Source organism: Cetorhinus maximus, chromosome 17 (assembly GCF_964194155.1).
Source record: "Cetorhinus maximus chromosome 17, sCetMax3.hap1.1, whole genome shotgun sequence".
Classification (NCBI taxonomy): domain Eukaryota; kingdom Metazoa; phylum Chordata; class Chondrichthyes; order Lamniformes; family Cetorhinidae; genus Cetorhinus; species Cetorhinus maximus.
Window position 1 is genome coordinate 60,427,304 of NC_135895.1, and position 12,797 is coordinate 60,440,100.

Here is a 12,797-nt window from a genome sequence, read left to right on the forward strand (position 1 = left end):
GGCACCTTTGGGAGAAGTAATGTGCCCTTTGGGATTGTTAAAAGTAGATATGAATGTGCATAAAAAGTGGTTAAATGCATTGGAACTGTCAAGCTGTCAAAGTATTTAAATCTTCTGTCCCCTAACTTTAAAAATGTCTGCAGTTAAAAAAAAGGTGTTTGCTATTTCACTCTGTTGACATAAGTCTGAGGGTTATCATAATAGTATTTGTGCTGCATGACTGATTTCACAACCTATCATTATCACAGTGGAGCGTCTATCAGTTCACAGTTTGATTGACAGGTCCAAGCGGTTATAAAGTCTTTGATTTGGGGCTATGAATACAAATACTTGTTTTTATAATGGGTTAAGTACTTGAAGGAAATGTTTGATACTCCCATGAGGGGGAACATTCTTTCAGCATCATTGTTGGAAAGAGGATGATATAATGATAAATAATGGAAGAAATAAAGATCATGGTTGTTGATGAATTGGGAAGTTTGGTTCAGGTTATTTGAATTGCTTATTAATTATTTCATCACACAGTCAGGCAGAAAGGCGCTGTTTATTTATATCCTCCCTTCCTCTACGCATTCCTCCACTTCCTGTTGAATTTCATTCTTATTCACTTCCTCATGCTCTTGCTCCTCTACTTGCTATCTGCTAAGTGGTTGGAAGACCTACTCCCTTATAATGGCTAGATTGTGCAGCATACCATCACAAATCTTGATACCCCTCAGATAAGTATTACTCAGCTCCACCAGAGCAATTCAGGCAGCAGATATGTTGCTCGAGGGTGCCAACCGTAAGCTCTATAATGTTTCTTGTGGCAGCATGCCTCTCATTTGAGGTCTGCTGTGCTCGTGTGCATGGGTTCCAGACCAGAGTCATGAGCTAGAAGCTATGAGTGAATAAGCCTTGTCACCCATCTGCCAGTCTTAGACCTGTTGCGGTGTTCAAATACGGATGCCACAGAGAACTGCCATAGAATGAAGGACTTGTGCCTACTGCCAGGATAATGGGCACTCATCTCCATGACTCGATGTCTGTGATTAGACTCCAGCTGTACATTGAGGAACTGGAATTCCTTTTGGCTCAGAAAAATGACTGATTCAACATGAGGCACACGGAAGACAATGAGCACGTAGTCAATGGCACCCTGCAACATGGGGAAGCCTGCAATCCATGAAAACCCTCAGGCTCACTCCATCAGGTTGTTTCTGGCACGAAGGAATGAGATGAAGTTGTGTCTATGTACATGGAGAGATCAGTGGCCTCCCTGATGCAGCTGTGCAGTGTAAACTGCAAGGTGTTGCTCATATCCCTAGCAGCAGCCTGGAAGAAGCCAGATGCAAAGTTGGCAGAGAGCCAAGATAGTAAAGTAAAATGAAGGCATCTCAGGCATTGGTTCTTGCTGAAGGTAAAGTGCTTTGGCAGACACAGCCTCCTACCGAGAAGCCTCCTCCCCCTCCTCCTTAATCTAGCAGCTTGTACTGCTCTGCTTGGCCTCTGTTCATTCTCCCAATCATGTTCAGTTCCAAGAGGAAGACCTACTATACCCCCTATGTCAGGAAGCAATTTATTTCAGTACCAGCTTTAAAATCAACAGAAGTACTTCAGCACCAGCCAGGTCATTTTCTGTTGACTATTGAAACATCAGGCAATTATAGGAAAGCTCCAAAAAATGCATGCATTTGCAACAGCAGTTAAAAGAAATAATACGGCAACTAACCTTTAAGTATTACATGATCCCATTAGTAGCAATAATGGGTGTTGGGGGTGGGTAGGGGGCCTTCATGCTGCTGTGCAAGGCTAAGTTAGGGTGTAAAGTGAAGCAGCATTTCACTTGCATTTCCCCTAACTTAGTCTACTGCATTCGTTGCTCCCAATGCGGTCTTCTCTACATTGGAGAGACCAAACGCAAACTGGGCGACCGCTTTGCAGAACAACTGCAGTCTGTCCGCAAGAAAGACCCAAACCTCCCTGTCGCTTGCCATTTTAACACACCACCCTGTTCTCTTGCCCACATGTCTGTCCTTGGCTTGCTGCATTGTTCCAGTGAAGCCCAACGCAAACTGGAGGAACAGCACCTCATCTTCCTATTAGGCACTTTACAGCCTTCCGGGCTGAATATTGAATTCAACAACTTTAGATCTTAAACTCCCCTCCCCCCATCCCCACCCCGTTTCTCCCCCCTCCCTTTTTTTCAATAATTTATATAGATTCTTCTTTTCCCACCTATTTCCATTATTTTTAAATCTAAAACTAAAACTTTTTTAGTCTTTCCACCCCACCCCCTACTAGAGCTGTACCCTGAGTATCCTGTCTTCCATTCTTAATTAGCACTTTTCTCAGGCAATATCACCACCTTCAACACCTCTTTGATCCTTTTGTCTGTGACATCTTTTGATTATCTGCTCCTATCACTGCTTGCTTATCTCCACAATCACCACACCCTCAACTTCTCTCTCTCCCCCCGCCCCCCCACCTTAGACCAGCTTATATTTCACTTTTCTCCTAACTATACTCAGTTCTGCCGAAGGGTCATGAAGACCCGAAACGTTAACTGATTTCTTCTCCACCGATGCTGCCAGACCTGCTGAGTTTTTCCAGGTAATTCTGTTTTTGTTTAAGTTAGGGTGTAGACTGGAACTGGTAGTCGAAAATTGCAGCACTGGCATCATTGTAGCTTTGCAGCATTGCATGCTGATTGATGTCATAATCTAACTGCTTACATGCTGCCAGCGGTCATTAGGTGCACGCGCACAAACCCTTTAACCAAGATGGTGTTCAACTTACTTTCCATCAGAAGTGAGCATGCATCTTGGATGCCATTTTCGACCAGGAGGTTTTTGCTTTGAGTGCAACCGGGATGTAAATTGCACTAGTTTTCCAAAGTGAATTTGTGGTTCAAGTTTCTACTCAAATCATTTACATATTGACAAATCTTCCATGAACCAACTCAACCAGCAGTGAGATAGAACATAATTATTTATTTTTTTCTCTCGCACTAAAAGATATTCCTTGGTGTATTTAAGAGTGGTAACGGCTGAAATACGGCTGAAAGTCGGTTTATTTGAAGAAATATGCATTTTTATAAGATTGTCTGATCCACCATCTGGAGTAACAATAGAAACTCTAGGTCATTATTCCAAATGTTGATGTTTACATAAGTTCATTCCTCCTAGCAAGTATGTCAATGGATATAGCAACCCTACAAATCTGAGACTGTTCGGACACATTCTCACCAGAGTTTTAGCACCAGCCAGCTGGAAGATTCTGATCACAATCTTGATCCCAAATGTTAGCCGACTCTAAGAAGTTATTGTCTGAGACATTGGCTAAGCACTATGCTTAATCTTCAAGTGTTTTAAAGTTATGTATTGTGAACTTCATATTCAGAAATGGTATTTTTTTTATTGTATTGTCTAGCTAGTTTAGTCACTGACTGAATAACCATTTTGAAAGATTATGAACTTTCACATCTGCTCATTTATTTCTATTTTATTAGTGATCTGTTTGAATCATTTTGTTGAAACAGTGAGTACTGATGGTGTCATTAGAAGAACTAACTGGGTGTGAGTAACTCAAAGATGTAGGGAAGCTGAATTCAGTAGAGATAGCCATTAACATTGAGGTTGTTGGGGAGCCTTTATTTTTGGATAGTTGCCTCCTTCAAGAGGATGCATGAGTTGTGTGGAATCCAGTTTGGACCAAAATGTACACCATTGATGGCTTGATAATTAATCAAGACAAAATAAATTTCCAGTAAATACAAGGTTAATAGGATTCATATTAATGACTTTCACTTATAAGTCAAAATAGGTTCTTTTAATGTTTCCTAAATCACTGATAAGACCTGGCAGTGAGTGAAATCCAGCAATGCAGCAGCTCTTAAAGGGCAGCTGCTCATTATTAAAGGGGAGGAGAGATTTTATGGTGCTGAAAGTTATGTTTGGTGGAGAACAGCAGTTAAGAAATACAAAGAAAGTGAGAAAAGGTGAATACCAGCAAAAATGATGTCTGAAGCCAGGAATGTGAGGAAGACTGTAGCGTAGCAGCAATGTTACTGGAATTAGACATCCAGAGGTCTGGACTAATGCTCTGAAGACATGAGTTCAAATTCCACCATGGCACCCGGTGGAATTTAAATGAAATTAAAAATCTGGAATAAATGTTGTTCTCAGTAATGGTCACCATGAAAGTACCAATTGTCGTAAAAATCTATCTGGTTCACCAATGCCCTTTAGGCAAAGAAATCAGTTGTCCTTTCTGGTATGGATTCCAGACCCACAGCAATGCGGTTGATGCTTAACTTCCCTCTGAAATGGCCTAGACAATTGTATACACTCAGAAAAGTCAAATAAGTAAACAAAATGGATGGACCACCGGACCTAGGTACCAGAAACGACTAAGGCACACCCTGCCCAGTCGATCTGCAAAGTTCACCTCACTAACATCGGCTAACTTGTGCCAAAGTTTGGACAGCTGACCCACAGATAAGTCAAACAACAGACTGACATAGTCATAAACATTGGATCATACTTTACAGCCAATGTTCCAGAATCCTCAATTACCATACCTGAATCTATCCTCTCCCATCACAAGGACAGACCCAGCAAAAGTGGTAGAACAGTGGTATACAGCCTGGAGGGAACTGTCCTCCAAGTCCTCAACATTGACTCTGGGCACCATTAAGTCACATGACATCAGGTCAAACTGCCTTCCTCATCTGAGGCATCTGTACTTATCTATGTTAAAACACCACTTGGAAAAAGCACAGAGGGCAGCAAAGGCTGTATATTCTGGGCTGGGGACTTCAATGTCCATCATGACGAGTGGATTGGTATTATCAAAAATGTATAAGCTGGCTGAGCCTTGAAGGATATATCTGCTAGACTGGGCCTGGGACAGGTGGTGAGAGAAGCAACAAGACGGAAAACCTACTTAACCTCGTCCTTAACAATCTACCTGCCCAAATGCATCTGTCATGACATTATTGGTAGAAGTGACCACCACATAGTCCTTGTGGAGACAATAGTTCCATCATCACTTTAAGGATACCCTCCATCGTTTGTGTGGCACTACCATCATGCTAAATGGGATAGATTCAAACACATCTAGTAGCTTGAACCTGGGCATCCATGAGGTGCTGTGCGTCCCCAGCAGCAGCAGATTTGTATTAAATCACAATCTGTAAATTCATGGCCTGGCATATTCCCTATGCTACAATTACCATTATGCCAGGGGATCAACCCTGGTTCAATGAGTGCAGGAGATCATTCCAGGAGCAATTCGAGGCATATCTAAAAACGAGGTTCCAACCTACTGAAGCCATTACACTGGGCTACATGCATGATAAACAGCAGTAGCAGCAACATGTGATAGAAAGAGCAAAGCGATCTCACAACCAACGGATTAGATTAAAGCTCTGGAATCCAGCCACATCCAGTCATGAATGGTTATGGACATTAAACAACTAACCTGAGGAGGAGGCTCCACCATCAACCTCATCCTCAATGATGAGACAGCCAAGCATACCAGTGCAAAAGACAAGGCTGAAGCATTTACAACCATCTTTGGCAAGATGAGGCAAGTGGATGATCCATCTTGGCCTCCTCCCAAGGTTCCCAGTATCACAGATGCCAGTCTTCAGCTAATTTGAATCACAGCATGTGATATCAAGACAAAAACAGAAAATGCTGGAAAAACTCAGCAGGTCTAATAGCACCTGTGGAGAGAAAGACAGAGTTAACGTTTCGAGCCCGTATGACTCTTCTTCAGAGCTCTGAAGAGTCATACAGACTCGAAAAGTTAACTGTCTTTCTCTCTACAGATGTTGTTAGACCTGCTGAGTTTTCCAGCATTTTCTGTTTTTGTTTCAGATTTCCAGCATCCACAGTAGTTTGCTATTATCTACGTGATATCAAGAAATGGCTGAAGGGCAGGATAAAGCAAAGCTATAGGCCCCGACAGCATACTGGCAGTGTGGCTCCTTCCCACAATTCTTTTTTCAGTGCATCGATGACTGTTTCGGTGCTGCTTCATGCTCTCATCTGGGCCTGGAAAAATATATAACTTTTGCTTCCAAATTCAACCCCTCTATCATCTTTACATGGTCCATTCCCGACACTTCCCTTCCTTGACCTCTCTGTCTCCATTTCTGGTGATAGACTGTCCACCAATATTAATTATTCATTACAAGCCCACCGACTCCCACAGCTACCTCGACTACAGCTCCTCACACCCTGCTTCCTGTAAGGACCATCCCATTCTCTCAGTTCCTTCACCTCCATTGCATCTGTTCTGGTGATGCCACTTTCCAAAATGGTGCTTCTGATATGTCTTCCTTAACAAAGGTTTCCCACTGTGGTTGACAAGGTCCTCAACCGTGTCCAACCCATCTCCTGTGCCTCTGTCCTCACACCTTCCTCTCCCTCCCAGAACCATGATAGGATCTCCCTTGTCCTCACTTTTCACCCCATCAGCTTCCAAATTTAAAGGATCATCCTCCGTCATTTCCGCCAACTCCAGCATGATGCCACCATCAAACAGATCTTCCCCTCCACCCCGCCATCAGCATTCCGTAGGGACTGTTCCCTCCGGGACAGCCTGGTCCACTCCTCCATCACCCCCAACACCTCATCTCCTTCCCATGAAATCGCAGAAGGTGCAACACCTGCCCCTTTACCTCCTCCCTCCTCACCATCCAAGGACCCAAACACTCCTTTCAAGTGAAGCAGCACTTCACTTGCACCTCCTTCAATTTTGTCCACTGCACTCGCTGCTCCCAATGCCGTTTCCTCTACATTGGAGACACCAAACGCAAACTGGGTGACTGCTTTGGGGAACACCTTCGGCCTGGCCGCAAGCATGACCCAGACCTTCCTGTCACTTGCCATTTCAACACACCATCCTGCTCTCATGCCTACATGTCAGTCCTTGGCCTGCTGCAATGTTCCAGTGAAGCCCAACACAAACTGGAGGAACAGCACCTCATCTTCCGATTAAGCACTTTACACCCTTCCAGACTTAATACTGAGTTCAACAACTTCAGACCATGAACTCTCTGCCCTCCATCTCCACCCCTTTTATATCCCTTTTTTCAAAATTAATTTTTATTTTATCAACTTACTTTTTTAAAATTTATTTTCATTTTTGTTCATTTATTCATTGTTTTATCTCCTTTTTTATTCCCCATTTTCGATCCTTCTTTCCCCAGCACTGCCCCCCCACCCCCATGGGCCATCTGTTACTTGTTCATGTTGTTCTTTTCAGAGTGCTTACCCTTGTTCTGCTATTATCACATTCTGCTTTCTTACTTTTATGCCACGATTAGCACCTCCTTTAGCCCTTACCACTGCCATTAACACTCCTTTGTCCTTTTGTTCATGACATTTTTGTCAATCTCTCCTTTGCCCCCACCTATTGCTGGCCTTCTATCCAGCTTCACCTGCTCCACCTCCCCTTAAACAGTATAAATTTCATCACGTTTTTACTTCTCTTTAGCTCTGAAGTCATACAGTCTCAAAACGTTAACTCTGTTTCTCTCTCCACAGATGCTGTTAGACCTGCTGAGTTTTTTCAGCATTTTCTGTTTTTGATACTGGCAGCAGTACTGATTTGTGCTCCAGAACTAGTTGTGTCCCAAGCCAAGCTGTTGCAGTACAGCTACAACACTGGCGTCGAGGTGTCAGCTGTGGTTCAGTTCATAGCACCCTCGCCTTTGAATCAGAAGGTTGTGGGTTCATGTCCCACTCCCGGAAACCAAGAACTGTGAACGTACTCGAAAGAGTTACAATCTGTGACTGCTGATAACTCGAAAGAGTTACAACACTGGCGTCTTTCCGACAATGTAGAAAATTGTCCAGGTGTGTCCTGTTGATAAGAGGCAGGAAAATCCAATCTGGCCAATTACTGCCCCATCAGTCTACTCTCCATCATCACTAAAGTGATGGAAGGTGCCATTGAAAGTGCTATCAAGTGGCACCTACACAGCAATAACCAGTTCACCAGTGCTCAGTTTGGTTTCCGCCAAGGCCACTCAACTCCTGACCTAATTACAGCATTGGTCCGAACATGGACAAAAGATATGAATTCCAGAAGTGAGGTGAGAGTGACTGCCCTAAACATCAAGGCAACAGTTGAATGAGTGTGGCATCAAGGAGATCTCAAAATTTAAATCAATAGGAATCAGTGGGAACTCTCCAATGATTGGAGTTATATCTAGCACAAAGGAAGCTGGTTGTTGTTGTGGGAGGCCAATCATCTCATCCCCACAATATCAATGCAGTTCATCAGAATTGGGGATATTCATTTCTGATCGCTTGGTGTTCAGCACCATTCACGACTCCTCAGCTACTGAAGCAGTCCGTGCCTATATGCAGCAAGAGCTGGATGACATTTGGCTTGGCTGAAGTGGCAAGTAACATTCATGCCACACAAGTGCCAGGCAATGACCATCTCCAACTCGCCTTGGCATTCAATGCCATTACCAAAGCTGAAACCCCCAACAACATCCCTTGGAGCACCATTGACAAGAAACTTAATTGAATCAGCCATAGAAATACTGTGCCATTTGCCACTTATCAGCCCAAGACTGAATGCTGTCCAGGTCTTGCTGCATATGGACACGGATTGCTTCAGCAATAGTGCTGAACATTGTGCAATCATCAGTGAACATCCCACTTCAGACCTGATGATGGAGGGAATGTCACTGGTGAAGCAGCTGAAGATGTGTCCTAGGCCAACCATCTGTCTACTCAGACTGAGCTGATTGACCTCCAACAACCACAACCATCTTCCTTTGTGCCAGGTATGACTCCAACCAGTGGAGAGTATTCCCCCTGATTCCCATTGACTCCAGTTTTGCTAGGGCCCCTTGAGGCTACACTCGGTCAAATGCTGCCTTGATGTCAAGGGCAGTCCCTCTCACCTCACCTCAGGAGTTCAGCTCCTTTGTCCATGTGTGGACCAAGGCTGTAATGAGGTCAGAAGCTGAGTGGCCCTGGCGGAACTCAAACTGAGCATCAGTGAGAAGGTTTTTTTTAATTATTCGTTACTTTTTATTATTGCCCATGCCATCAGGGGGCATTTAAGAGTCAACCACATTGCTGGTGGGTCTGGAATCACATGTAGGCTAGACCAGGTAAGGACGGCAGATTCCTTCCTAAAAGACATTAGTGAACCAGATGGGTTTTTACGACAATCAGCAATGGTTTCATGGTCATCATCAGACTTTTAATTCCAGATTTTTTTTATTGAATAAAAATTTCACCATCTGCCATGGCAGTAATCGAACCCAGGTCCCCAGGGTATTACCCTGGGTCTCTGGAATACTAGTCCAGTGAAAATACCACTATGCCATCGCCTCCCCATATTGCTCTAAGTGCCACATGATAGCACTGTTGATGACCCCCCTTCCATCACTTTGCTGATGATTGAGAGTAGACTGATGGTGCGGTAATTGGCTGGGTTGGATTTCTCTTGCTTTTTGTGGACAGGACATACCTGGGCAATTTTCCACATTGCCATGTTGATGCCAGTGTTGTAGCTGTTCTGGAAGAGCTTGGCTAAGGGCATGGTTAATTCTGTAGCACAAGTCTTCAGTACATGTACTTATATTATTTGCATCTATTTGGAACAAAACTACCCAAATTAGGGTTTTCTGCCTCCCCCATCACTTCTAGTGGAAGATCCCAGAAGTGAAGCAGTATGTGAAGAGCAGGTGCAGCAGTTCCCCAACTGAATTTCTGTCCCTGTCTGCTTAAGTTACACAGGGAGCTAGGAAAGTCCTAGTAGAATAATGTATATATGATTTTATTACCCTTAAATTACACTACGCATGTAATATTATATCCTTTTCCAGGTGTCTTTTCATTTTGCCTTTCTTTGAAGACAATGGTCAGGATTTTATGGTCCCATTGGATCATGCATCAAGGCGGGCAGGGGTGGGGGTGGGGGTGGGGGCGGACAAAATGTGAGAAGGCCAAAAATCGGTTTCACACTATTGTGAAACCAGTTTGCAATCGTCCGCTCCGCCCATCAATGGCAGGCCGAGTTTCCAGCTGCCACACATCAGGAACCTAATTTCAATACTTTAGCATCTTATTACAAGCCCTGCTCACTGGAATCATTCCCCCCCACGCTGATCATTTGGGCAAATTGGTGTGGTTGCATGCCGATGTGTTTCACAACCGTACATATGCGATGTGCGCCTGGCGAGCTGCACTTCGCTTGGGACTTTGAGGTTTGTTTGCCTACATGGCTTCAGGCAGCACTCATGGTCATCAGTGCCAGGCTTCACAGGCACCATATCACTTTTAGGTGGGGGCTCACAGGCAGGTCTCTGCCTAACAGACCAGCTATAAGGCAGGGATAGCTTTTCAATGGCTGCAGGGCTAGGGCTTGCTTTGGGAGGTGGGGGAGAAGTTATCTCAGGCAAGGGAAGAAGCTGCAGGGTAAGGAATGTACTGGGAAAGCAGTGGGTATCCCAGGGTGTGTGTGGGGGAACAGGTTGATCTGTGCAAGTGGCCCAGAGAAGATGAGGCCAGATGGAGATGTGAGGGTGTGTGTGAGAGAATTAGTGGTGATGTCCCTTGAGCTGGCAGTGAGGGAGATGCCAGTGAATGTGAATGCCACTCATGAGTGTGAGAGTTTAGAATGATGAGATGGTTGCCTTACCCTAGCAGCACGGTTGAGATCATTCATGCATTTTCTGCACTGGATGGCCAATCTCGTGTGCAACATTGGCGCTGACCACCTCTGCCACCACCTCCCAAGCTGGAGTGGTGAGACTGATGGGTGTCCTATGGCCAGAGCGGCGGTAGAGGACAGTGCAGCGGGCCTCCAAGGAATCCAGAAGACATCCCAGGGATGCATCACTGAATCGGGGGACTGCACTCTTCTTGGATTTTGGGGCCATGTCTTCACTGGAGCAGTCCTGGGCTGCAAGCCTTGGGAAATGTGTGTGCAGCTGCAGTTTAAATATGGCGCTCTGTGTGAGGCAGCGGCAAGGTAATGGCGTAGTGGGAAAATTGGAGGCTGCCCACCAGCGAGACAGCGTGTTTCCTGTGGCTGCATAATTAATGAGACAGGAATGGGACAATATGGAACAAAAACCTGACGTTGCGGCCGACAGGTAAAACAACTATTTGCCGCCCACTTTGTGCAAATCTGGGATGATTCCACCCAATGATTCTGTAATCTCTTATGGTACACAGGCATCAGCAGCTCTTTAGTATTCTCACTTTCTTTTAATATCGTTACAGTGAATGTCAGCATAATTCAGGCCAACATACCTATACTTCATATATAGTTGATGCATCATTGACAAATGCTTACATAACATTTCTGATTTGCTTGGGATACATAATAACCTGCCAATGTTAATTCAATTGAAATGAATGTCATAACATATGCTAATATAAATTTCCACAAATGGTCTATTATAAATTTGTGTACATGGTTTTTACCATAAATTTCTTCAAAATGATTTGTTTATTTTTTTTTCCACAGAAAATGAGGTTATAGATTTGTACTTTTGAACTATTTTGTCTACTGAATTTTGCCTGATTACTGGGGAATGTCTGTACATGTCAGGAACCTGGCAACTCCACTAAAATATTATTCCTTCATGGTGAATCCACCAGCAATTAGGGAAAATGGTGATAGTTCCCCCGAGCAGCACAGGAGAGGTCTCCAGAGGTGCCAGTGAAAATTATAGTCTGGATTTTAAGACAATTGCTGAGCGGCTGAGCCAAGAAAATGAGAAGCCATTCTCCCATTTACCTGACTCTTGCCACTACTTTCAGGATTTCCAGGCAGAAATGCAGGTGGACGCTGAATTCACCCATCCATATTTTTATTCAAATTAAATGTCAATGATGAAAATATGCTATTTGAAGTATTTCCCACCATTAATGCTTTAGCAATGCTCGACAGCTGGGCATCTGGAATGCTGTTGCAATTGTGGCAATTGTCAATACTAAAATTATAAAGGACCATTTAAACCATAAAGGGCTGTGATTGATGAACTTCTTTTAAAGGAAAGAAAAAACTGTTCTCTGTTAGAACCAGCGCTGTGAGCTGCGCCACCTGCTTGCCTGATTTGCCTTACCCATCCTCAACCAAGATAGGTGACAAGGTGCAACCAGAAACACTATTGGTGGCTTGCTGTGATTATTATTATTAGTTCAACCATAGAAGATCCACCAAGTTTAGGGCAGGATGAGAGGGGTGGTCAGAAAGGCACTGTAGATTAGATTCATGGTGAGTCAACATGCAGGGCAATCTCTTTGGCTGAACATCACATCTTCTTGAGGCAACAATACTGACTTTACCTGATATTACTGACACTGATGTCAAGTTCCAGATCTATAAAGTAAATGTGACATGAATTTCACCAGTTTACAGCCAATTCAGTGGATGAAACACTGCAGAGCAGCAGACAGCACAATATCCAACTGGGCAGAATAAGGCTGCATCAGCATGTTGTCTAAAAAAGGAACTTTAGGAGTGGATGACACTACAAGCATTAAAAATCCTCATCTAGGTTTGAACTTGATCTTTAAGAAATAATTTAGTACCTGTGAGGCTGATTCTGGTAATTGATGGTTGACTTGTTGCTGGGGATCTCCTATAGAAAGAGAGAAAGAGAACAAATCAACTTACCTCCCATAGACCAATGCAGTGGAGTAACTTGGCAGCAGCATAGCCAGATACAAAATATGTTCAAATTATAAGAAAATCAGAAAGGTAAAAATAGCTTTATAATAAAGCAGTTATAATAAAATGATTTTGAAAAAAAATGTATGAAC

At 43.7% G+C, this 12,797-nt stretch overlaps 1 protein-coding gene across 6 annotated transcripts in view; it reads right to left on the reverse strand.

Moving 5' to 3' along the window:
* Positions 1-12,797, reverse strand: part of pde4ba (phosphodiesterase 4B, cAMP-specific a) — a 738,960-nt gene that overhangs the window by 147,705 nt on the left and 578,458 nt on the right. For all 6 annotated transcript variants that reach the window (XM_078561296.1, XM_078561297.1, XM_078561300.1 and 3 more), the window contains one exon: positions 12,567-12,616. In XM_078561296.1, the coding sequence (XP_078417422.1) occupies positions 12,567-12,616 (50 nt within the window). The remainder of the gene's footprint in view (positions 1-12,566; positions 12,617-12,797) is intronic.